Source organism: Pelodiscus sinensis, chromosome 20 (genome assembly GCF_052426305.1).
Source record: "Pelodiscus sinensis isolate ZL-2025 chromosome 20, ASM5242630v1, whole genome shotgun sequence".
Lineage (NCBI taxonomy): Eukaryota > Metazoa > Chordata > Testudines > Trionychidae > Pelodiscus > Pelodiscus sinensis.
Genome location: NC_143071.1, coordinates 28,914,050 through 28,938,285, shown reverse-complemented (window position 1 = coordinate 28,938,285; position 24,236 = coordinate 28,914,050). Strand labels below are relative to the sequence as shown.

At 42.0% G+C, this 24,236-nt stretch overlaps 1 protein-coding gene across 3 annotated transcripts in view; it reads right to left on the bottom strand.

Annotated features, from left to right (window-relative positions):
- MYH10 (myosin heavy chain 10) overlaps positions 1 to 24,236 on the bottom strand; it is a 144,483-nt gene that overhangs the window by 36,276 nt on the left and 83,971 nt on the right. For all 3 annotated transcript variants that reach the window (XM_075903462.2, XM_075903463.2, XM_075903464.2), the window contains 13 exons: positions 23,087 to 23,230; positions 22,749 to 22,844; positions 18,999 to 19,117; positions 17,965 to 18,117; positions 16,275 to 16,448; positions 13,050 to 13,223; positions 10,922 to 11,036; positions 5,816 to 6,009; positions 5,443 to 5,564; positions 3,606 to 3,675; positions 3,339 to 3,499; positions 1,950 to 2,058; positions 1,715 to 1,846 (listed from right to left, as the gene is read on the bottom strand). In XM_075903462.2, coding sequence (XP_075759577.1) covers positions 1,715 to 1,846; positions 1,950 to 2,058; positions 3,339 to 3,499; positions 3,606 to 3,675; positions 5,443 to 5,564; positions 5,816 to 6,009; positions 10,922 to 11,036; positions 13,050 to 13,223; positions 16,275 to 16,448; positions 17,965 to 18,117; positions 18,999 to 19,117; positions 22,749 to 22,844; positions 23,087 to 23,230 — 1,763 coding nt within the window. The remainder of the gene's footprint in view (positions 1 to 1,714; positions 1,847 to 1,949; positions 2,059 to 3,338; positions 3,500 to 3,605; positions 3,676 to 5,442; positions 5,565 to 5,815; positions 6,010 to 10,921; positions 11,037 to 13,049; positions 13,224 to 16,274; positions 16,449 to 17,964; positions 18,118 to 18,998; positions 19,118 to 22,748; positions 22,845 to 23,086; positions 23,231 to 24,236) is intronic.

The window sequence follows — 24,236 nt, the reverse complement described above, 5'->3', positions numbered from 1 at the left end:
GACATGATAAAATTTTACAGAAGAAGTTGAAAACTAACATCTAACCTTCTCTGGTAAGTCACAGAAGTTAAAAGTGAAAGGCCTATTCTTGATCTGGTCCACCCTCTACCTCACAGTACTAGACTCTCTCTTAGGGGGTATTTTCTAAAACTTTGTCCTGTTCAGTTTTTCGTTATTCATGTGATATCTCCTCAGTGGGAAGCTCCATCTGGTCTACCAGGATGAAATGGTCCAAGATAATCTGACTAACCTATTTTAATTTGAATTTTAACTCACTACTTGTAATTATTCTCACCTAAATCATCTTAAACAATTTACATTAAAGACATTTACATCTTCTCAATACTTGTAGACAGTGTGTCTTACACCTTAGTTTCTGCAATCAGTCTGCCCAGCCTCTTGTCAACTGTTCCTCCACTCTGAATTTCTTCTCAGCTATCTAACGTGCAGCTCTTTTCTATTTTCTTTTTACACTGCATACATCATCTTAGTACACATTCCTTATTTTGGGTACTTCATACGAGCTTAAGACATTGCCCACAAAGTTGAACTCTCGCTTTCTTTTTCTAGGACAGGATTCCTCTACTTAGGCTATGCAAATTCTCTTTTGCAGTTTTACTGCCATTTCTAAGAGCAAGCTCAAGTCTAATTTGATATTCACTACTTCCTCTGACTCTCCTGAAATCACTACAGCTTGCACCTCTATAAACCAGAATTTTTGACAACCAGCACCAGAGTGTCCCAGCACACCCCCAGGAGTAGGGAGAGCCAGGAAACCTGTGTGATGCGTGGGGGGAGGCACATGGCTGAGCTGGTTGGCAGCGGGGGCTGGGAGCCAGAAAGCCCAGTGCATGGCTCAGATGGGCTGCGGTAGGGAGCTAGGAAGCCCGGTGGGGCAGTAGCGCCGGGGACAGGGCCAGCAGCAGTGGGCGGGGGTGGGGTAGAAATGATCTCTCCTGGTCCAGCACAATCCTTCCTCTGGGGCCAGTCAGGTCCTGAAGGTGCCAGACCAGGGAGGTCCAACCTGTACTCTCATCTGGGTTTGAATGATTTTCCCTGGACTTAAATTCATTTTACTTCCTGCTCTACAGATTCTGCAATATTAACTCTTGTCTTCAGAACAATGAACAATTAAGATTTTAAAAGTGAGACAAACACTAATCTATGACATCATACAACATTTCTGTCCAATATGACATGCTTATATTCATCATTACTCTGATCCAGTTCCATTTTGAAAGAAAAGACTTCATAAACTCCTGTTTCCTCACAACACAGGAGTCTACAGAAAGTTTCCTGGTCTAAAAATTACTTAAAATCAGACTGTTATCACATTTTTCTGTGTTTAAAAATAAAAAGATTCCAATCCCTGCCCCTCTGTTCTGGAACAGCATGATGTGCCAGGTTTGGATCCATAGGTAAAGGAGTGAAATCAACAAGTGGTCTGGTCTCATTGTTGTCAGGCAGGGTCATCCCAGTTTTGCTTTATATTAGCCAAGTGCTGTCCATTGTTAGCTAGGCCTCAGGCCTCAAACCAGGCCTGTGCTACATGGGCTTTTGTTTTAGGCCCTCATCTTACTACAAACATAAGAGTGTTAGTCACTTGCTTTGTGATGCCCTCTGTCCACAGAACTCCCACTGATGTCAAAGGGTGTTCACACATGAACCTAGGTCAGTGTCTGACTATGAAAGACGGATTTGTAGCACAACTTGCCTGTTGATGTTTCCTCTCCATCTCCTCTAGTTCTGCCTCCACTTTTGTCTGTTTTTCTTTCACCTTCAGCAACTCCTCATCCTTGGCCTGAAGTTCTTCTTCCTGTCGAGTAACCTGCAGAAGAGGCTTCACCTGCAATGGAATCAGAAAGTGAGCTGTACGGACGGAGGAAGACGTGTAGCCTCATGTGCCACCTACTAAACCCCAAGCTAAGGAAAGTGACAAAGCAGCCGACCTTTGTGAAGACTCTCCACCACTGCCAGTGCCTTAGCTTCAGATACGCTGCACAATTCCTCTGCAGGACTTTTAATGCGCTTAGCTGCTGCTGCTTCTTTGCAAAGGCCCTAAAGGCAGAAAGAGAAAACAAAGTATATTTGTAGGTAGGGTGTCCATTCCGGAACACTTTTAAACTACGTGCTTCATTGTCAGTGGCTAACTCAATCTACAGGCAACAGAAGGAGTGATCATTCCTTGTCTAAAGAATCAAGCTAAAACCTGAGATCAGCATTCACGTTACAAAAACCCTTGTGATAGCCAACCCTCCGTGCCCAAAGTCCCATGAACTGCCTCAGAGACTGAATTCTCCCTTGATTCCTAGAGGTGGGTCCCTCCAAGTTAGGTCTGAGACATACTGGTGAGGCAGGAGAGTTTTTGCTGCCCTATCCAGGCTATTATTTCAAAAACCTACATTTTTAAAGCTACCAATACATCACCATACAAGCGGTAATTAAGATATTCAATTGTTCATTGTATTCCTTTGGTATATATGATCATGCCAATTCTCTTCCAGAATATGATCTGAGGAAGTGGGTCTGGCCCACAAAAGCTCATCACCTAATAAACCATCTTGTTAGTCTTTGAAGTGCTACATAGTTTTTCCTTTTGTTTTAGCAAGACCAGACTAACACGGCTACCTCTCTATTAAGATATTCAATGGTACTGAAGATAAAATTTCAATTTCATATTGATCGCATCACTTATTCTTGCGAACCAAAAATAAACCAGCTGACCAAATATTGGTTCAATATTTCAAACCACTAATACAGCAGTCACCAACTAGTAGATCAGAGGCTCCAAGATCTACCTGTGGATCCTGACAGGGGATCCTGACTGGTTTGGCCAGGAAGCTCTCAAGCGCTGGCACTTCAGTTGCCCCTCCCCCACTGTCATGCTGCTCCTGCCTTCTGCCTTGGAGCTGCCCTCCCAGGAGCTTCCTGCTTGCTGTGCAGGGTGTGGGAGAGAGAAGGGGGGCACTGATGTCAGGGTGTCCCTCCTCCTTCCAATTCTGTACTCTGTCTCCACAGACAGAAGGGGATGGAGGGAGCTTGGCAATGCAAATCTGTCACTTATATACACACTGTCCTTCACTCTTATCTTCCAACCCAACACATACAAGGGGGGTTGTTACTACTTTCACTGCTTGCAAAGTGTGTTATTTTTGTTATTTGACAGTCTCTGCCCTGAAACCAACTAGTACTGCAGATTGTACCATTCACCATGAACACACTTCTTTGGGTTAAGTCTTCTTATAAATATCTATGTATTAGAACAATAAAGGGTTATGTTTTGACTTTAAAAAAAAACAATCTTACTACCTGGTCACTTAAGTTGCCCATTCACTCACTTTCTAGCCAGGTATCCTCTGCAGACAGCCTGGAAGAAGATGATGATGTCTGTGATTTTCAGATCCCGTTCTTCTTCTAAATGTGCCAAGACACCAGCTCGAAAAAAAATCTTACTCTGTCCAATTCTGTACAAGTTGGGATCCAGCTCCAATGCTCTGATCTAAGTGGGAGGCGAATTATTTATTTACCACAGAGAAGAAACACACACACACACTCATGGCTGCCAACCTTAAATGATTTACATCTAAATATTACTAAACGCTTACCATTCGTTCACAAGCCTGCTTGCCATCCATAAAACCCTTAGGAATTGCATTAGGAGTAAGGATCTCATATCTGTAAGTCAAGTAAAGGACAAAGCATTGGACCCAGTAATAAATCGCCACTAGCACACTAGCAAAGTGGTACCAATTTTCTCTTTATTTCTAAAGTCAGACTTGCCTCAAAAAAAAGGGAGAAGGAACTGGCAGACTCAACATTTTCCCCCAGCAGCCTGTGACAAAAAGTGAACCATCACTACCATGTGTACAGTTTGGAGAGAAGATATTGTTTGGAGGCAGGAAGCTTAATGTCCAGAAGCCAAGTCAAGGAAATCTGACATTTTAGACATTTAGATACTTTATTCTTATACTAGAGATGTAAAAATGGTTTTAAAAATGTAACCATTGTAACTGCTAAAATCGTAGCAGTTGGGCCTTAATGGTGAGGCTTTTACATCCCTATCTTATACCTGTGAATATCTAGTGTTTCAGAACTAACACAAAAGTACACAAAGAGGTGTGGGAAGTCTTTCCCTTTCCTCCTCCCGCAAAAGTTGTATGTTCAAAGTACTGATTTTTGGAAGAAAGACCAAACTAGGCCATTTACCCTGGGAAGTTCTGAATATCCAAACCCACTGGGGAAGAGCAATAGAGGATGACTAAAAGTTTCTCTAGACAGTCTTTCATTTCAAATGGTCCATTTAAAAAAAAAAAGTATACCACTGAAAAAGAAAGCTATACCAAAAGGCAAGATTAAAAAACAAACAAAAACAAAAAACACGCATGACTGTGGGGGCAGGGGAGAGTTTAAAAGTTTGAGTTCCATTTTCAAAAGTAGCTTAGGTATCAAAACTCCTCAGTCATTTTTGAGAAATGGGGCTCTGGTGCTGTGTTACAGTTTTGCCACAAAAGGACAAGATGTACTCTTATTATCATTTCAGTTTCTCTATTCCTATAATATAGTCTGCATATTATAGTCAGCAGGCTTTTCTTATTAAAACCTATCTAAAGTATAGAGCCTTTGCACTCACATGCAAAAGTGGTTAACAGCACTGGGCAAAGTGACAAAAACATGACCAACCCTTGTTCACCTTCCTACTTAAAGAAATTAAAAAAAACAAAACAAAACATTTTTCTTCCTATACAGGCAGTCCCCGGGTTACGTAAAAGATAGGGACTGTAGGTTTGTTCTTAAGTTGAATTTGTATGTAAGCTGGAACTGGTACATATTGTAGGGGAAACTCTAGCCAAACATTTCTCCAGAGCTCAGTTTTATTCTCCCACACCTCACTTCCCTCAGTCCTTTATTCTCAAGCTGAGGTGTCTGCTGAGAAAAGCCGCTCCGCGTCTCCCTGGTCTGCTGGGGGGAAGCAGACAGTGCGGGGTTGCCTCACCCCGTTTGTAAGTAGGGATCCGATGTAAGTCGGATCCATGTAACCCAGGGACTGCCTGTAATCTGAATGACACTATCTTATTTTCAATATATATATATATATATATATATATATATATATATATATATATATATATATAAATAAATTAAATAAAAATCACATTCTAAAGACATTTCAGGAAAAACAGTGTCTCTGCTGTTCTTTTAAAAGGTCTGCATCTTGGTGCCTGTATGGAGAATGGCTTGTAGCCACACAGGAAGAGACTAAAGATAGCAAAAGAAAGATGACTAGAGTTGGGAAGGGGAAATAGGAAGCATCACAAACACCCTGCCTTTAACACGTTAGCCTCAACTCACTCCCAGATCTCCTAAAGAGTGTTCCCCGCCCCATTTCCATTCAAGTTTAAACTAGAGAGATAATTGTAGAACCCAGGCTGTTCATACTGGTACCTCTGTCTGAATTCCTGGAACACTATCCTGTTTGGAAATCCCTGTCGACAAATCCTTATTCCTTCTAGGACACCATTACAGCGAAGCTGATCTAAAACCAGGTGCGGATCCAGTTTTCCAGCCTGGATAAGGAGACAAAGAATACCTTGATTCTCTGAACAAACATGAAGGAAGGATAGCTATTATAATTGTTCAAGACTTTGACTACACATGGAACACAGAAGAGACAGGCTGCCTATATGAGTATCTTAAATTCACTGCTAGTTTGGTGAGGAGAATACAGTAAACATAATTTATGAGGTCTCCATCCAAAACAGACAGTGATTTTCTGTGCAAATGTGACTAAGATCATAACACTGTGCTCAGCCCATACCCTCTTCTCGTGGTTTGGAATGATGCAGCGAACAAAGTTGGGATTAGTGTTTCGGAGAGTTGCCATGAGTTTCGTAAGAGATTCCTTGTACAGCTGCCCAACAGTACGAAACATGCCCTTCTTGGTCTTGTATGCAGAGCCAAAAGCAGTCTCTGTCATACCAGTAACTTGATCTAGGCCCACAATACGGTCCACTGGAAATGACAAGAAAATAAAATTAAAGCAGATCTTAACATTAGTCAGATCAAGATATGCAGTACACAGGAGTGACAGTGCAGCAGCAAAAGCTTTGTGTAACAAATGGTAGAAGATGCTATCAATAGACAAGGCAGTCACAGCATGTATTTGGAACACTATGCAGAAGCAGTGGAATTGAAAGCCACAGGATTACATGGCAGAATATTGTAGCTTTGACAACATCAGCTCTTTATTTCGAAGTTCTATATGCACCAATAAAGCCATTGTCTTTATTTTAAGTGACCTTTTTTGACTGATGAGCAAAAAAGAATTATTTGGAAACTGCAGATTATGAATGATTTGAAAAACTCTTAAGTAAGGAAAAATAATTTAAACCTGAAAAACTGAAACTGAACTGCATGGACTCTACACATCTCTTAAATGAGACCAGTGATATATATGATCTATACAGATTGATATAATTAAATAAAAACCCTGATGTATACTGGAGACTAGCTGAAAAGACATTTCCTTTCAGCTGCTCTAAATATGGGCACGCTTTCAGTGAAAGAAAGGGGAGATGAATACACCAGAGTTTTGCAAGGCCTTAGTTATTTTACCAGGTTTTTATGTCAACTTGCACAAAATTCTTCAGCAAAATGTGCAATAGGCTTAAAAGTATAAGAACTGCACAGCATTTAATAAAAGTGTTCAAATATTGCAATAAAGTATCAGAATAGAGACTTCAGATGAGAACAAAATTCAAAAAACATTCAGTATCTTAACTTTCTCCTAGATATCGCTATAGCCTTTTCTTCATGGAGTGTAAGTCTGAATGTAACTCAAAAGCTAAGTTTCCAAAGTGAACTAACTCTAGACACCCTTTTTATTTTTATTTCTCATCCAAAAAGGCAGCTCAATACCTTAATGCTAGGAGCTGGCATTTCTTATTGAACTCTCATATAGTATGCACTCTTAACTAACATCAAGTCCAAGCTAACCATTTAGAAACAAGTACTTGGACTCTGAATGAATCTATTTAAAAATAGACATGTAGGTTTTAACAAAACAATGCGTGCAGAATTGGTTCTATGTAGTTATTTCATAAAACACTGTCATTTATAAAACTTTGTATCTATTTCAAATTTCTCATTTTCATATTACATAGGTTCATACATTCCAAGCTCAGATGGGAACACTGATCATCTTGTTTGACTTCCTGTAGATCACAGGCCACAGAACTTCACCAAAATAATTTTTAGAGCTGATCTTTTAGTAAAGCATGCAAAATTAAAAAAAAAAAAAAGTTGCCAGTATTAGCAAGTCCACCATGGTCACTGGTTAATTATTAAAATGGCTAGTTACTTTGTTAAAAAATTATCACTTCTATCCTATCTGAATTTGTCTAGCTTTAGCTTCCAGCCACTGAATCATGTTATACCTCTGACAGGCCTGCTGATGGGGGAGTGGGGGCAGCTACCCAGCTGTTTAAAAGGGCCCAGGGCTTCCAGCCACTGCCTCTACAGCTGATGTGGCAACAGCTGGAGTCCCAGGACCTTTAAATTGCTGGCAGAGCCTTGGATGGTGCATGCCAAGTGGCACTGAAGAGCTTCCTAGGGGAGACTTGTCCCCAGCTCCACCCTTCTGTCTGAGAACCCCACCCCTTCTGGGGGGCATGGAACCAGCCACCCGACCATGCACAGGGCCCAGTAAAGGCTGTTGGCCACCCTAACCTCTGACTGATAGGCTGAAGAGTCCAATATCAGTGCAAAATACAAAGGTAAAATAACCTCTCTGCTCCTATTTATGCATTTCAAGATTGCATTACCCTGTTTTGGCCACAACATCACACTGAACTTCTGTTCAGCCGATTACCCTGTGAAGCAGTGACTCTGAAAAAGGTTTGCGGGTCATGGTGGATAGACTTCTCCATTCTGCAAGTACCACTTACACTGTTCTATTGCTCAAGTTGAAAGTAGAATCTGAATGTTTATGGCATAATGAGTATGGACAATATGGTCACCATTTAGAAAGTGCAGCTCAGTGACAAGCAAACAAAGTAAGTGGAAACTAGAGCTCAAATTTTACAGCTAGCTATTTAAATTAAGCATGTGGTTTAGTTGAGTAGTTCCACTAGAGTCAATGGGACTACTCCTATATGTGAGCAAACATGCATATAGAGGCTTATGTCCTAAACGTTTAGCTGAAAACAGAATGCACACTAAACCAGAAGTGGGGTTCAAAGATCTCTTTAGCCATACAACAGGATATGCAAGAAACCAGCAGTTTTTCAAATATTAGACAGATACTGTGTGCAAATGAACAACAGCAACAACTGAACACACAAACTTGTATTTTGTGTGATTATGATAATTGAAGGATTAAAATTGTGTTTCTATAACCCAAGTTAGATATCTAGTTATACCTGAAAACTACACACACACACAAAAGACTGTTCTTCAAACTATTAAAAAAAGCCACACAGGTAAAATAATGTCAAATGACTCACGAAACGTTACAGTGGTAGCGTAAACATTTCAGTAGCCTTGGAAAACTCTACAACAGTGTTTCTCAACCAGTGGTATGAGTACCCTTAGAAAGAAGTCTGAAGGGATGTGTCAACAACTGAAATTTGGAGAAAACTGAACTTTTGTTTTAAGTTTTACAGCGTTTTATTACTTTTGTACTTTTTACACCCAAAAATTTCATCGGCCGCCTGGCTACAATTAAGTTGCTTAACAAAATGATAGAAAAAAATTGTGTGTCTGAAAACTGTAGATATTGGGGGTACTTACTACTATTTTTTTAAAGGGGTACTTTATAAAAAAAAAAGGTTGAGAAACACTGCTCTACAACATAAATTTAGTCTTACTTAAGGAAATTGAAAACAATGAGAAGTAATGTAAAGCAAAACTTCAACATAAGGGTACCATTGTAAGTGGGTTTTTGTTTGTTTTTGGTTTAACTTTCACAAGCTCTCAGGGGTAGGAAGTACTATTAAGTGTTCTGGATGAACTTCCTTATAAAGATAAACTGCAAATATTCACTCAATTCCTCAAAAAAAAAAAAAAAAAAAAAAAAAAAATCGAGGGAGAATTTGTAGAAAGAGAAAACAGCATTATAGAGCACTATAAAGTGAAAGCAAGTTTAGAGGTTTGAAATGAGTTCCTTGCAATCCACTGTCCAAGTGGAACGTGTGAATATTTACATAAATGCTATACGTCAAATTACTTTAAGCACATAAGTGTTAAAATACTTTAGTATTTTTCTCAAAAACTGGGCTGTGAACAAAGATGAGAATACTGAAAAGCTTACAAGTAATTTCAAATATCTGAAGCAATCAGAGTATTTTTCTATAGGGGAAGCAAGTAAGCATCTCAGATAAAACTAAAATACAGTAATAAAGATTTCAGATTAAAAGGTTATGTGTGTGCAATTGCAATTAAATAGGTACGCACTCAAAGTCACTTGCCTTATGGAGGTATCTAAATTTAGCATGAAATGAACAGATCGTGCAAGCCTACAAGCAAAAACGGTTTTCCTGTAGGTACACTCCTGCCTTTAGGAGACCTATGATTTAATATACATTCACCTGGTGCATCATGAAGACCAGTTATATTGTCATAGAAAGATGCTCTTTGAATATTCTGAATCTCTAAGGTAGAGAAACAGCAAAAACAGAAAGACAGAAGAGCAGATACACAAGACACTTCAGTTAGTACACAGAACACATTTTAACGCAAGCAAACTTTAAATTGTGCTACAAAAGCAATTAGGCAACACATATTCCATGCAATTTAAGTCATCTTTAGATTCAAGTTCTGAATATTAGAACTGACATGTTTTTAGGGGAAAGTGGATTTATTTGAAAGGAAAAAAGTTTAAGACGACAGATTTCTGGCTAATATAGCCACTTCATCTGTAGCTGAATTACAAAAAGTGTTCTTCAGCCTATAGATAAATATGAAACTCAGTACTGACCATATTGCTTAGGTGTCTTCTGTTTCAAAACAGACAATGGTTTACTCCCAAAAATGAAAGTGTAGCATAATACATACCAATAAATATTTAAAAAAAAAAATCTCTGTTCTTGCAAAGTGTTTATATGGTTAACTGTGCTTCCTTATTTAGTGGGAATTCTGAAATATGATACTTCATCTGATGTGCGGATAATTAGCTAAATGGCAATGTCAAGTCCATGGGGATAATATTGCTTAAAGTGTTTTAATGAGATAATTGCAATTTGCTTGAAAAAGATATAGGTATATGGCCCACTATTACTGACACAAAGCCTAATACAATGTGTTTTCATGAAAACATTGTTAAGCAGCAGCACTACCAAAAGTGGCACTGCCTGTTGCTCTTTATAGCAACTCTGAATCTAACTCCAATGAAGACTTTCAGATACGACTCTCAGGCCTGGTTTAAACTACATGGGAAGGTCAAAATAAGATACACAACTCCAACGTATCTTAAATCCCCATCCGTATAGTAGGAAGTCAATCGGAGCAAACGCTCCTATTAGCTTCCCTTACTCCTTGCGAGGACTAGGAGTTCCAGCATTGACGGGGGTCCCTTTAAGTTTGATTTAGTGGGTTTCTACTGCACCGATTAAATCGAACCCCAGAAGATTGACCGCTGCAGCATCAATCTTTCATATAGTGTAGACAACCCTCACAGTAATAGTTAATATATGGCGATGAAAAAGCAGCTAAATTAAGAGATGGTATATGCGCACAGGACTAAATTCAGGGTCTAGGGAACAAACCAGCTCCCTCTGCTTGTAGTTTTGGCTGTTTGATCAGGATAAAGCAGCTATTATTTTCAACTACAGACCAGTAAAAGGAGTATAAAGACGAAACCCATCCAAACAAGATGACACCTCACATTCTAATGAAATCTGAACTTAAATACGGTATATTCTCTTACCATCCTTCCAAAGCTCTGCAACAAATTTGTCAGAAGACTGATGCAAAAGGGTAGCCACATTGTCATTCAGAGGGTCCATGTTCTTCATCAGCCACTCATCTGCCTTGTAGTCTACCTGTAAAAAAAGCAAGCAAAAGTTGTCCAAGGGGAGTTACTGGGACACTGCTAATTTGGGTTTTGTTAAACAGAAAACAAGAGTTTACAAAAAGCTAATTGCGAAGAAAACACCTGTAAACAGTGTTCTCTGAATTTTCCTCTTCAGCTTTTTTTCCCCCTCCAGTTGATGTTTATGTGACTGAGTGTGCTGTCAAAAGAGAACCAGACTAAGTGCTATAAAATGGGAGGGATGTTGATATTGGGTAATAGAATAATTGAGTAACCACATGAATTCTTATTGGTTACTTGACTATTCAACAGTCCCCGGGGTGGGGCCAACAGCCAGTGTGCTCCAGCTCCCCTCTTGGGGAGCACCCTGCCACCCCACACTACTGCCTCTATATCAGAGGCAGCAGCGCAGGGTGCCTGGCAGAAGCTCGCTGGCAAGGGAAGCCAGTTTAAAAACCAGCTCCCAGCACAGACCAGCTGCCTACTGCCCTGCATTGCTGCCTCTGATAGAGGCGGTTGCGTGGGGTGGCAGCAGCCCTTGTATACAGGGAGTCAAAGCTCCCCAAAAAACAGAGGCTGCTACTACGAAGCAGCTTCTGCCTGTGATGAGCCCAGGCTCAGTGCAGACAGAGGCTCTTCCAGGAGATGCGGAGCAGCCTCTGACCATGTGGAACTTGGACCCCCCCCAGACAGGAGCTACTTTGTGGTAGCTTCCCCTGGGGCAAGTGGCACCATCGAGGAGATGCTGGGGGAACCAGCCTGCTTCTCCCTCCCTTGCTGCCTCTATCAGAGGCAGCAAGGGAGGGGAAGAAATGTGAGTAGTCAACAGGATTAACCAATTAGCCTAGGCTAATCAGTTAATCATCTAGTTAACTACATGTTGACATCACTATAAAAGGCATTTTCAAACATTAAAATTTCACACACACAAAAAGAAAAAGTTTGCTTTTACTCTCCATATTTTTCCATCTTATTTGCTGGTTAGACACACAAAGTGAGTGAGGTCAGTGTCAGATTTATGCACAAGATAAATAAGATACAGTTCAGGACATCAGATTATGAGGGACCTCTAAATACAAAGAGATTACCAGTTTTTAGTTGTATTGTCAACTATATACTGGTATATATGCAAATATAAAACTTAATTATTCCTATTTTCATTGTTCCTTCTGTTGGATTAATATACTTTTTGGCAATTCTATGGAGCCTCCTAAACGTGAGACAGTTTAGGGCTTCAGCATGTCTTAATCTGGCCGTGAGTGAGGTCATATCTTTCATTAGACCAACTTCTTCTGAGAGCCAAGCTTTGATGCTTGTAACAATGGTATGTAAAACATTTTCAGACAAGTTATTGTTAAGAAGAGGGTTTACTGTGGAAACATCAAAATAACTAATGTAAAAGAAAAAGACTCCAATTAGTGCAACTAAATTACAAAGATGAGTAAATTAAATATTGGTTGCAAAGAATTGATACTTTTAGATTTGGATGACTACTGCAATTAGACAAACTGTTATTTAGCAATACTGTAAATAAAGAACGCATACATCTTGATAGTTCCACAGAAGACTGAGGTGATATTAGAAGTACAGCTCAGCAGCCGCATACTGTTTTGCAGTTAATCTTTCAAGACCACAATTTCAGAAGTTAGATGCCCTAGATACCTTTACAAATTTGAGCATCAGCTCATAGAAAGATATCAGTCTCCTAAAAAGGACTTAATACGGCCAAGATTTCACCAACTGTGAGACTCCATACATTTTTTATTCCATAATTTTGAAAGTTTAAATCTCTTCAAGTGAGTCTGTTTAATATCTTCTTACAGGTCTGCCACTGTAGCTTCTGATCCAGTAATAGGGATTTTAATACAGCTTTCACAAGTATCTTTTTAACAAGAAAACTAAACTGTTCCTCTATTTGAGCTTGTATGCATGTAGCTGAATATTGCTGAAGCTTAAGCAGATTTTCCTAAAACTAATCTATTTACAACACAATAGTACATGTTGGTCAACATACAACCCATACCTTCCCTGCATAATGAATAATGCAGAAGTCAGCCTTGTCTTTGAGTTGCCTTGGTTTTTGGAATTTGGAGTGAGTTCCTTGTTCTTGGACCAATTTTTCCACAAATGTCTTGTCAGTTGCTTTGGGGAACCAACATTCTTCATCCAGCAAAGCCAGCACACCAGGAGGGTTTGCCTAATAAAACAAATAGTTGATGGATTTAAACAAGAATTCACCACAATTTCTGGTATTATACTTTTAATTAAGTCCTTTTAAATAATCTTATACACCACCCCTTTACAGTTCCAGGGGACAAAAAAGCTTCTACAAGCAAAAGTGAAAAAAGTTTGAGATTTCATTTGCTCAAGTCCCATTTTATTTAAATGCATTCAACCAAGGACAAACATAAGTCAGACTGTAATGAGTTCAAAGAAATTAATTCCATATTAGATTATCTACACATACTGTACATACTGAAAAACTTGCTCAGTTCTACAGTAATCTCTCATACTTTGTGTACAATAGTGGAGTTACAGAACTCAAATACTTGTCATTAAAAGCCTTATATGAACAGCAAAGTTCTACTTAAGTATCTATGGGCTTTATACATCCTCCTTACCCTGGTATCAGGACACTTCTCAATATTTAGCAGATTTATTCTTCAATGTTTAGCATATTTACCCTCCCCATCTATATGAAGCAGAGAACAACTTTTTTTTTTCATTTTACAGGAGCTGATTAGTTTGATGGTATCAGTTATCTTTCCTAAGGGAACCAGATTCCTACATACAATTCTTAGGATGCGGGGGGAAGGGTAGAGGAACTAATTTGCAAAGGTTTACACTTTAAAACAATTCATTGTGAATTTGCAAGTCTCCACATTTTACAATATATGACTGAGGCCATTCCATGTCATGTGCCATGCAACTTTGTTACTGGAAGATTGAGGAATTTTGGCTCTTAAGCATGAGAAGGCTTAGAATATATCATTCTAAATATTGTTTACAGTGAAAACATGCACATTCCTTCCCTCAAACTTTACAACAGGCAAACTTCCACGGAGACAGAATCTGAATTCTCTTTTTGGATCTACACAATCATAGTGAAAAATGTTTTTTTTAAATTTCCCTCCCTGCAAACTAACTTTTAAAGAACTGGTTTATTGGATATTTGCTGCTCAGGATACAAGCATAGCATTACATGCAGCAAAGGCATATTAAAATGCGTTAAAAAAATATAACTTCATAACAATTGCAGCTCAAGTCAGGGAAAAAAGTCCAAAAACTGACTCAGATGAAAACGCTCATCACAACCTTTGTTATTATGCCACTGATCATGATTTTTGTGCATTTGTCAGCCTGCAAACTAAGTTCTAGGTAGGGATGTTAAGTAACAGTGATTTTCAATCAACTAATCAGGTAGTCGATCGAGAGGGGGGCGCTCGCTACCACCACTGCAGCTCTGTACTTTAAATGTGCAGACCCACCAGGGATTAGCTCCCAGGATGATACAATCCACAACTCAACAGTCGAGTACTCACTCAACTAGTCGCTTACATCCTTAATCCTGGGATTAAAAATCCATTTTCTTAAGCGGAGGGGAGAAACTCCTTAGCTCTGTTTTGCACTTCCTGTGAGGATGGTGCTGTAGAGATGTTCTGTAATGATACCTTATCTAAAAAACAAGTGTATGTTGTGCATTATCCAGATGGTCAAGTAGGGAAGTGGGAATAGCTCCTCGAGGTAAGTGCTCTTTCCCTGGACTCTCACGCTGCTTCTCATGCCATCTATAGTTAATTGGAGTGGTCTACTGTTTTCCAAGATTAGGGAACAGGAAGGGTCCGTTAGCCAATTGTAATTAGAAGACAGTGTCTCAAAGGACACTTCTTCAGTTTCTTAAAAGACCCAATCAAACACAAGGCAGATTTATAAGGTGAAATTCTGGTCCCATTGAAGTTGATGGGAATTTTACTAACATTCACTAACATCAAAAGGGGCCAAGGTTTCACCCTAAATATTCAAGAGTATCAAGGTTGAGCTACCACATTAAGCACCATAACACCATGACATGATTAGGCTGGAAAATGAGCAATGAGGACTTGGCTGGTATTAGAAACAATATAAATAGTAGACCAAGGTACAGTAAAACTCCATTAGTCCGGCATCCAATGCTCTGGGACTCCTGATGGTGTGCCGGACAGGCTTCCCCCATTCAGCTGCTGCTGAAACTGACCAGCAGCTGAATCGGGGAAGTCGGGAGCAGAGCAGCTGGGGTGCTGCCGGGTTGGTCTCGTAGCACCGCCCCTCAGCACTGCGGGACCAACCCGGCAGGACCCCAGCTGCTCTGCCCCAGGGGTCCCCGATTCAGCCGCCGCTGAAACAGATCAGCGGCTGATTCCAGGAAGCCGAGGCAGAGCAGCTCTGCCCCGGGCTTCCTGGAATCAGCCACTGATCTGTTTCAGCAGTGGCTGAATCGGGGACCCCTGGGGCAGAGCAGCTGGGGTCCTGCCGGGTTGGTCCCGCAGCACTGTCCTTTGGCGCTGTGGGACCAACCCGGCAGCACTCCAGCTGCTCTGCCCCAGGCGTCCCCAAGAGTAGCTGGGGTGCTGCCGGGTTGGTCCCGCAGCCCCGAGGGGCAGCGCTACGGGACCAACCGGGCAGTACCCCAGCTGCTCTGTCCCAGGCATCCCCAAGAGCAGCTGGAGTGCTGCTGGGTTGGTGCCATAGCGCCGCCCCTCGGCGCTGCGGGACCAACCCGGCAGCACCCCAGCTGCTCTATTGCAGGCATCCCCGATTCAGCTGCTGCTGAAACGGACCAGCAGCGGCTGAATCAGGGACTCCTGAGGCAGAGCCGGACTATCGTAAGGGGGGCTATGAGAGTCTGGGGTGGCATCCCCTCCCACCCCACTCCAGACCCTTAATAGCCCCCCCCTTCTGATAGTCCAGCATATCTGATAATCCGGCACCCCCTGGGTCCTAAAGGTGCCGGATTATCAGAAGGTTACTGTATTTAGTCCCATACGACGAGAACAATGCACTCTATTCCTCACACACAAACAGACACAGGTATACTTGACAGTGGGCACAGGACACTAAAATTAGTATAAAAATAATGGGATTTGATCTTCAAGTTAATCCAGGTCCTGAGAGTGTTCCACAAGAGGGCCTGTACCTGGTCCAGAAATCCACAAAAACAAACAAACAAAAACCACCATACACACACCCACACATCAACCCCCAAACTTACAGGTCTTTCTATTAAGTCAATGCAGGGTTGCAGATCAAGTCCAAAATCAATGAAATTCCATTCTATGCCCTCACGCTGGTACTCTTCTTGTTCTAAGATGAACATGGTGTGGTTGAACAGCTGCTGCAACTTCTCATTGGTGTAGTTGATACAAAGTTGCTCAAAAGAGTTCAGCTGTAAAATATTTAGAGAGTTAGAAGAATAATTTGATGGCAGAATTTATAAAATATCACCTGCTACATTTGCAAGTAGAATTGGTAGGGCAAAAATCTGATCGTATTGGGGGCTAATATGCTAACATCCAATAAACAAAATATTTTTAATATACTAAGACCAATTTTTATATAATTTCAGACCAAAAGTTACAAAAGTTTGATTCACCCACAAGATGTTATTCTTATCTGCAGTATGCTCTGACTGCTATATTACAGGAAAAATCCACAACTGCAGACAAATGGTCACATAGGGGCGTGCAACTCTGATTAGACTAGAGACCTGTGGCTTTAAACATTTGGAATAAAAAATTAGCAGAGCCAGAACCTTAATACATTAAAACGAATCAAATCTGTCTATAGATTTTAGAAGTGTGAATCTGTCCGTTTGTCCACCCATGAATCTGTTTAAGAATTCCTCCTAATCAGTAAGATCTTAGAACCACCAAATTCGGTGTGCCGCTTCCTCTTCTCCTATCTTAAAGGAAGGTCAGGGTTTGGCTGTGCTAGGGAAAAAAAGGAAGTGCCTGGAACGGGACTGTTTTCCCTAACATGGAAAGTAAGGGGACTGTTTGGAGGGACGCCATACTACAGAGTGACCACTGGAGGCAACTGGACTACCAAGCTGGGGCTGGGGCTGGGGCTTGTCAAGGGGCCAGTTAATTTGCTCCTACCCCACCCCCATCCCCCTGACCTTGGCCACAGCACTGCAGGGAAGGAGCCCGGCCATAAACCGGTGGAGGGGGAGAAAGGGCCCCTGCCAGATGGCTCCCTCTTTTATCCCCCCTCAGACTGGGAAGGAGGAGTGCCACCAGGGCTGGCCTGCACAGCCTCCTTCTGCCCTGGGAAGTGCTGGTGGGGCCCACCCTACAACCCTTGCCACCCGAGGCACCCAAAAACAGGCCACTGGGCAGGGTGTGCAGCCCCCGTGCACCCCAGGGACAAGCTGGTGGGCAGGATGCAAGCCTCCACTCCGACCCCTGGCCAGCCCTGGGAGAAGCCTTCAAGCCTCCAAGCCTTCCTCCTCTGAGCCTCCCATCTGCCTCCTTTCAATCTGCTGCCCAACTCCCACATCTCCACACCCTATTCCTGAGTCCCTTCATGCCCTGAGCTCCTCCTCACCTTCACTCTTTTGCACCCCCACATCCTTAGCCCCTGCCCTGAGCCTCTCATCAATACTGCACCCGGACTCCTACACCCCATGCTCTCTGCCTCTAGCCCTGAGCCCCCCACATCTGCAAGGTTCTGCCCTGACTCGGGCACCCTCCACACCACTAGCTTCATGCTCTGAAGGACTTGGGCAACACTCAGTAAGTCTTCCAGTGCTTTATATATTTTTTACTGCATCCTTGCAGCAAATTGCTTTACAAGTTCTTTACAATTTGATTGTTAGCAACAAAGGCTATGTACAAAGTGACAGGTGGAAACCAGAATTTCAAACCATTTAGTAGTTTCCTATAACTGGCTCTTTGGCATACCTCAAAGATTTCAAATCCAGCAATATCCAGAATTCCAATGAAAGATGCTCCCTGTCGTTTTGTCCTATCCAGGGCTTTATTAATGCGGTGAACAAGCCAGCGGAAGAGGCGCTCATAGGTGGCTTTTGCCAAGGCTTCCACTGCAAAGTCTGCCTAACAAAGTTACAATGTATTAAACATTTATTTCTTCTCAATGAGCCATCAAAAGAACAAGGAGATAGCAGTTACTTGTAATAACATCTAAGTGAACTCAGCGGCTATGTCTACATTGGCCCCTTTTCCGAAAGGGGCATGCTAATTTTACAGGTCGTAATAGGGAAATCCGCGGGGGATTTAAATATCCCCCGCGGCATTTAAATAAAAATGTCCGCCGCTTTTTTCCGGCTTTTAGAAAAGCCGGAAAAGAGCGTCTAAACTGGCCCCGATCCTCCGGAAAAAAGCCCTTTTCCGGAGGATCTCTTATTCCTACTTCAAAGTGCCTACTTCAAAGTAGGAATAAGAGATCCTCCGGAAAAGGGCTTTTTTCCAGAGGATCAGGGCCAGTGTAGACGCTCTTTTCCGGCTTTTCTAAAAGCCGAAAAAAGGGGCGGACATTTTTATTTAAATGCCGCGGGGGATATTTAAATCCCCCGCGGATTTCCCTATTACGACCTGTAAAATTAGCATGCCCCTTTCGGAAAAGGGGCCAATGTAGACGTAGCCAGCAAGTTTACTTCAGTTAATTCCACTTAGGAAAGAAAACAAGCAGCAGAAATACAACATGGTTGATTAAAAGTTACACATTTTAACCTATTGTCAACAACAAAATGGCACTGGAATCAAGATCAGTGGAAGGTCAAGGAAAGGGGAAAAGTTGTTACTGTCTACACAGTCTTGGGTTTTTTTTGCCATTGAAGAAAATACTAAAACAGAATAAGAGGCAACAAAGAACAGATATCAATAGGAGCTAGCCTCAACAGAGTTTCCTGACCAAAGCTGAAAAGTTACTTTGGATTAATTGTAGCTTCATTTTATTTTTATATGACAGAACTTACTTGTTCTTTGGTTTGAGCTTTCTGAACGTAGTCTCTGCCAACTTTAATGCGTGGTGTCAGAATAGCTCGAGTAAATTCCATTACATTCATTCCCAGTAGATGGCAGAGTTTCTGTGCAACTGAGGTTGAAAGTAATAAAGTTATTCACTTAAATACCCCATACTCTTCAGAGCAACTGGCCAGAACATTAAGGAAACAGGCCCTAGAGAACTTGAATCAATAGCTGTTTCAAATGACTCTACTCAGTACTGAAATCAGAAAAAGTACTCAACCTCGTAACAAAAATAAAATGTCCCTATCATTACAACTAGTGTCTATCAGGAATCCCAGAACCTGGGGGAGCACATCATATATATAGTAGCCCAATGTCCGACTCTGACACTGAAACACTGGCTGTTCCCTCTGAGCGGTGCTGTTGCCTCCCGCCATGGCGCTCAGCTGACTTCTGCACCGCTCAGCCAGGCGGAGCAAGCGGCCGTTTGGGGTCTGCGCTCCCCATGCAGCACGTCAGTAGGAGGAGAAGAGAGAGAGAGGCTGTTTGCACTGCTTGCTCCCACGCGGCGGCCTGGGTGAGCGGCACAGAAGACAGCTGAGTGCCATGGCGGGATGCAAAGGGAGGCGGGACGGTGATGTACATGCCCAGGAGGCAGGGCCTGGACAAGCATGCATCCCTGACGGAGACAGAGAGAGCGGGGAGAGAGGCAGGAGGGGGAGAAGAGAAAGAGACGGAGAGAGAGGCAGAAAGCGAAGGAGAGCATAGAGAGAGAGGAGGAGGCAGTAGGAGAGAAAAAGACAAGGAGCAAGAGCACGGAGGCTCAGGAGAGAAGACTGATGTGGAGAAGAGACCTGAAAATCCCATCTTATGACGGGCTAATTGGCTAGTATAACATATTAGTGAATCCCTGTTTGAGTGCAGCAAATACCAGTTTAGCTCAGAAAATTGTTAGGAAGCCCTGAGCTGAATATTGTTGGTTTTTAATGAAAGCTCATTCATTAGTCTGATTTAATATACCAGATGCCAATGAGTGTACGTCTACACTGCAGCTAGTAATGTGCATCCCTTTTTGGGTAGGCAAGCCTGCCCAGACCTCCTAAGCATACACTTTGGTGGCTAGCCCAAGTTGTGGTTGGCTATTTGGGGACAACCGTAGGCTACCCCACTATTTTAGTGGATTTGCTCAAGCAGAGCGCTAGTACTCATATGCCTACTCAAACCGGGAAGCAGGCTCCACGTTGTAGTGTAGACATACGGCTGATTAGAGAAACTGCTATGTTTCAGTGCAGGTAGGCATACCAGTGCCATTGCAATGGCTTTTGGGGGATGGGCCACATCACAGCAGTCAATGAAACAATGCTTTCACCTAAAGCAACTGGTATAAGAATATTGGAAGCAGATCATCAAACTGAATGGACCAATGATTTTTCCTAGGTTGGCAACACATACACTACTTCTACTTTATTTTCTTTCAATGCCAATCCTCTTTCCTATGCATATTTTCGGTTAACAGATTGGGTGTTTGTGACTTAAGAGTTCTAAAAATGAATCTGACACACACTACATTCTTAGCCCTGGGGCTAAGTGTTCTCAAACGTGCCAGCTTCTACACTTTCTCAGAAGGAAATCTAGCAAATGAATATTTTAGTCCCTCTCATCTTTCTATTATGATGATTTGGCATCTCCCCCAATTTTGTCTTAAAAAGAAAAGGAAACCCTTTTTCTGGGGTAATCTTGGAATGGGAATATCAGAATCAATACTAATGAACACATCCTTTTTTTCCATTCCCTTTGCTATTACAGAAGATATTTCCCAACCCCTAAAGGCCCGGATTTTGTGCTTGGTCATGTACTTTTCCACATGGGTTTACATCAAACATTCAGAAGTATGATTTCAGTCTACTGCAATGCAGGAGAAAATGGATGTTGAGTACAGCATACTAAACAATTACTTGAAAATACAAAGATGGGTTTCTAGAGCTATGGTATTTCATTACAGATACATGAACAACATGAGTAACTAATACTAAGTTAAAAGTAAAATCACATGGACAACTTAGATTCCAAAGAGAGGTTAATCTCAATGTTTTAGAGGAGCTAGGTTACATTTTGAGATAACATATGCATTGACTCTTCTACAGGTTGCACCTCTCTCAATTGGGACTCCCTGGTCTGGCAGGACCACAGATGTTGAAGGACTAAAGAGACCCAGAGGCAAGAGGCCTGTGGGGGCCAGGAACACAGCCAGGCTGGCTTCAGGGAGACCAGTAACAGGAGTCTGGCTGAGCCTGTAGCAGGGTGATTGGAACGTCCGTGGACTTCGATAGGGCAAGTCTGCTGTGGTGGGGTCAGAAGCCCCATCAGTGGGACCACAGGGCTGCCACAGCAGGGCTGGCAGAGCCAGAAGCCCAAGCTGCCCCAGTGGGGCTGACAGGGTCAGGAACTCTGGCAGCAGTCTGTTAAGGGGATGGAAGGGGAGGTGGCGGGAGTCCTGGTGGCAAGACTGTGGGCTGGCAGGGCCGATGCTGCTGGGGTGAGGCTGGTGGGGCCTGGAGCACCAGCAGTGGGGAAGTGGTTTGCCACAGTGAAGCTGAGCGCCCCAGCAGTGGGACCGTGGGCTTCCATGGCAGAGCAGCAGGGCTGAACGTGAGTGGGGAGCCAGTCAGGAGGCAGGCCAAGAGTGGAACAGGGATGGGGAGGCTGGTGGCAGGGGAGCAGAAATGACCTCTTCAATCTAGCAAAATCCCTCCTTCAGGACCACTCAGGTCCTCAGGGAGCTGGACCAGGGAGGTCCTACCTTTAGTGACATGAAAGGAAGAAGGTGTAACTATAAGCTTGATTAATAGATTCTTGTCAATTGACAGGACTATCCTACCATGTTTTCAGCCTGTTTCACCCTGAGAGTAAAGGAAATGCAACCATCTTGTTTGCTTAAATAATTTTATCCTTTAAGAGAGGGTGGATTTACAACGTACCCACAGTACTTGCCCTGACCAATCTGCCTTCCTCAACATAATTAAGATGTGCTTGTTTTCCTCCTCAGTCTTATTTTAAAAATTCTCTTAATCCTTTAAGGGCATGTCTACCCTACCAAGTTTTGTCACCAGCCCCTTTTGGCGACAAAACTACAATAGCATTTACACTGCAATGCAACAAAAGTTGAAAAAACCACACAGTACTGGCAACAACAAAAATTCACTTTTACAAGGGTCTACCAAATATTGACTACCCTCTGAAGTATTATAATGAAAAAAATAAATACATCACTGATATACCACCCTGTCATTTCAGAAATAATACTGACTAAATACAATGTTTCTTATATTCTGCCACATCACAAAGGAAGTTTGCCTGGCTTCAGGATTCTTTTGGTTGGCAAGGTAACTACTGTCAAGAACCAAAGATTTAAGGACACCCCTTTTTTTCTCCTGGGTGTTTAAGTCTTTGCTGAGACTCAATTAATGAGGCTACAACCAAAATGATTGTTCAAAGTTAAGGAGCAGTATAAAGAGCTTCAATAGTTTATGGACTTCAATAGACGGAAGTTTTAATGCCTGTGTGAAAGAGTATAAGAGGAGTAGACTATGGGAGAGTTTTAGTAGTTCCAGTTTACTAATTACGGCCTCTCTCTGGCAGAGAACTTTACAGAGGAAATTCAGAAAAAGAGACTGACTTTAGAGGATATATAATGCACAAATTATAAACAGAAACCTACAACTAATGTCATTAAATGGCACACAATATAACTAGTTTACCTGTATTTTCTGGCATGGAGGCCTGATCAGTGTTTCTTTCCTTCTTGAAAGAAATGTTACCAAATTGGAGTACTGAAGACACCACTTTCAGCATTGCTGTGTTAAAAGAAAGATATGGTATTTTCTTTTAAATTCACCCCTCTCCAATATTGAGCATGCATTCAAAACTAGTTATAATTATTATTGTACTATGTATCACCATCTTTCTTGCTTCTAAGCCAATTTCAGTTTAAACTGGAAGATTTGTTTGGTTGTCAACATTTGCTTTTTATTTTTTGTAATTTTACACAAAGCAAATACACGGAAAAATTTTTTTTTTAAAAAAAGACTTAACTTACACAAGATTTCTTCGTGAGAAAACCCCATGATGTGCATGGCTTCCATAGTTTCTTGAAAGTTATCCTTATCTTGCTGTCCAGGAATGGGGATATAGCCATTGGACAAAAATCTATAATTGTTAAATCCTTCAAGAAGCAAATCAGCTGTAGTGGAGGAAAAGTAAAAGCTTTGTGCACAAGGACAATATTTAAACAACAACTTAAACAAATGGACTACCAGATGCATAAACATTTAAATAAAAAAAGGATTACAATCAGTTATCCCAAGTTAGGAACTAGTTCTTCAACACTCTTCCATTTTTATAGCGTTCCAGAAATCTGCTTCCTATGATCTTTAATTTAAAAGCCCAGTAACCAACAGCTTTAAGATGCCTTTGTAAATTATTGGATTAGCTCCTTGCATTGGGCATGAACAGGTCCCTGTTCTACATTGGGGTTACTGCATTACTGCTGTGATCTTCCATAGAATCACAGAACTGAAAGAGACCTCAGGGGGTCATCAAGTCCCGCCCCCTACCCAAGGCAGGACCAACCCCAACTAAATCAACCCAGCCAGGGCTTTGTCATTAAAAACCTCTAGGGATGGAGATTCCACCCCCTCCCTAGGTAACCCATTCCAGTGCTTCACCCACCCGCCTAGTGAAATAGTTTTTCCTAATATCCAACCTAGACCTCCCCCACTGCAACTTGAGACCATTGCTCCTTGTTCTGCCATCCCTGAGAACAGCCACTCTCCAGCCTCTTTGGAACCTCCCTTCAGGAAGCTGAAGGCTGCTCTCAAATCCCCCCTCACTCTGCTCTTCTGCAGACTAAACAACCCCAAATCCTTCAGTCTCTCCTCATAGGTCATGCGCTCCAGCCCCCGAATCATTTTGGCCGCCCTCCGCTGGACCCTCTCCAATGCATCCACATCCTTTCTATAGTGGGGGGGGGGGGGGGGGCAGAATTGGACACAATAGTCTAGAAGTGGCCTCAACAGAGCCGAATAAAAGGGAATAATCACTTCTCTGGATCTGCTGGCAATGCTCCTAATGCACCCCAATATGCCATTAGCCTTCTTAGCTACAAGGGCATACTGTTGACTCATATCTAGCTTTTCATCCACTGTAATCCCCAGGTCCTTTTCTGCAGAACTGCTACTTAGCCATTC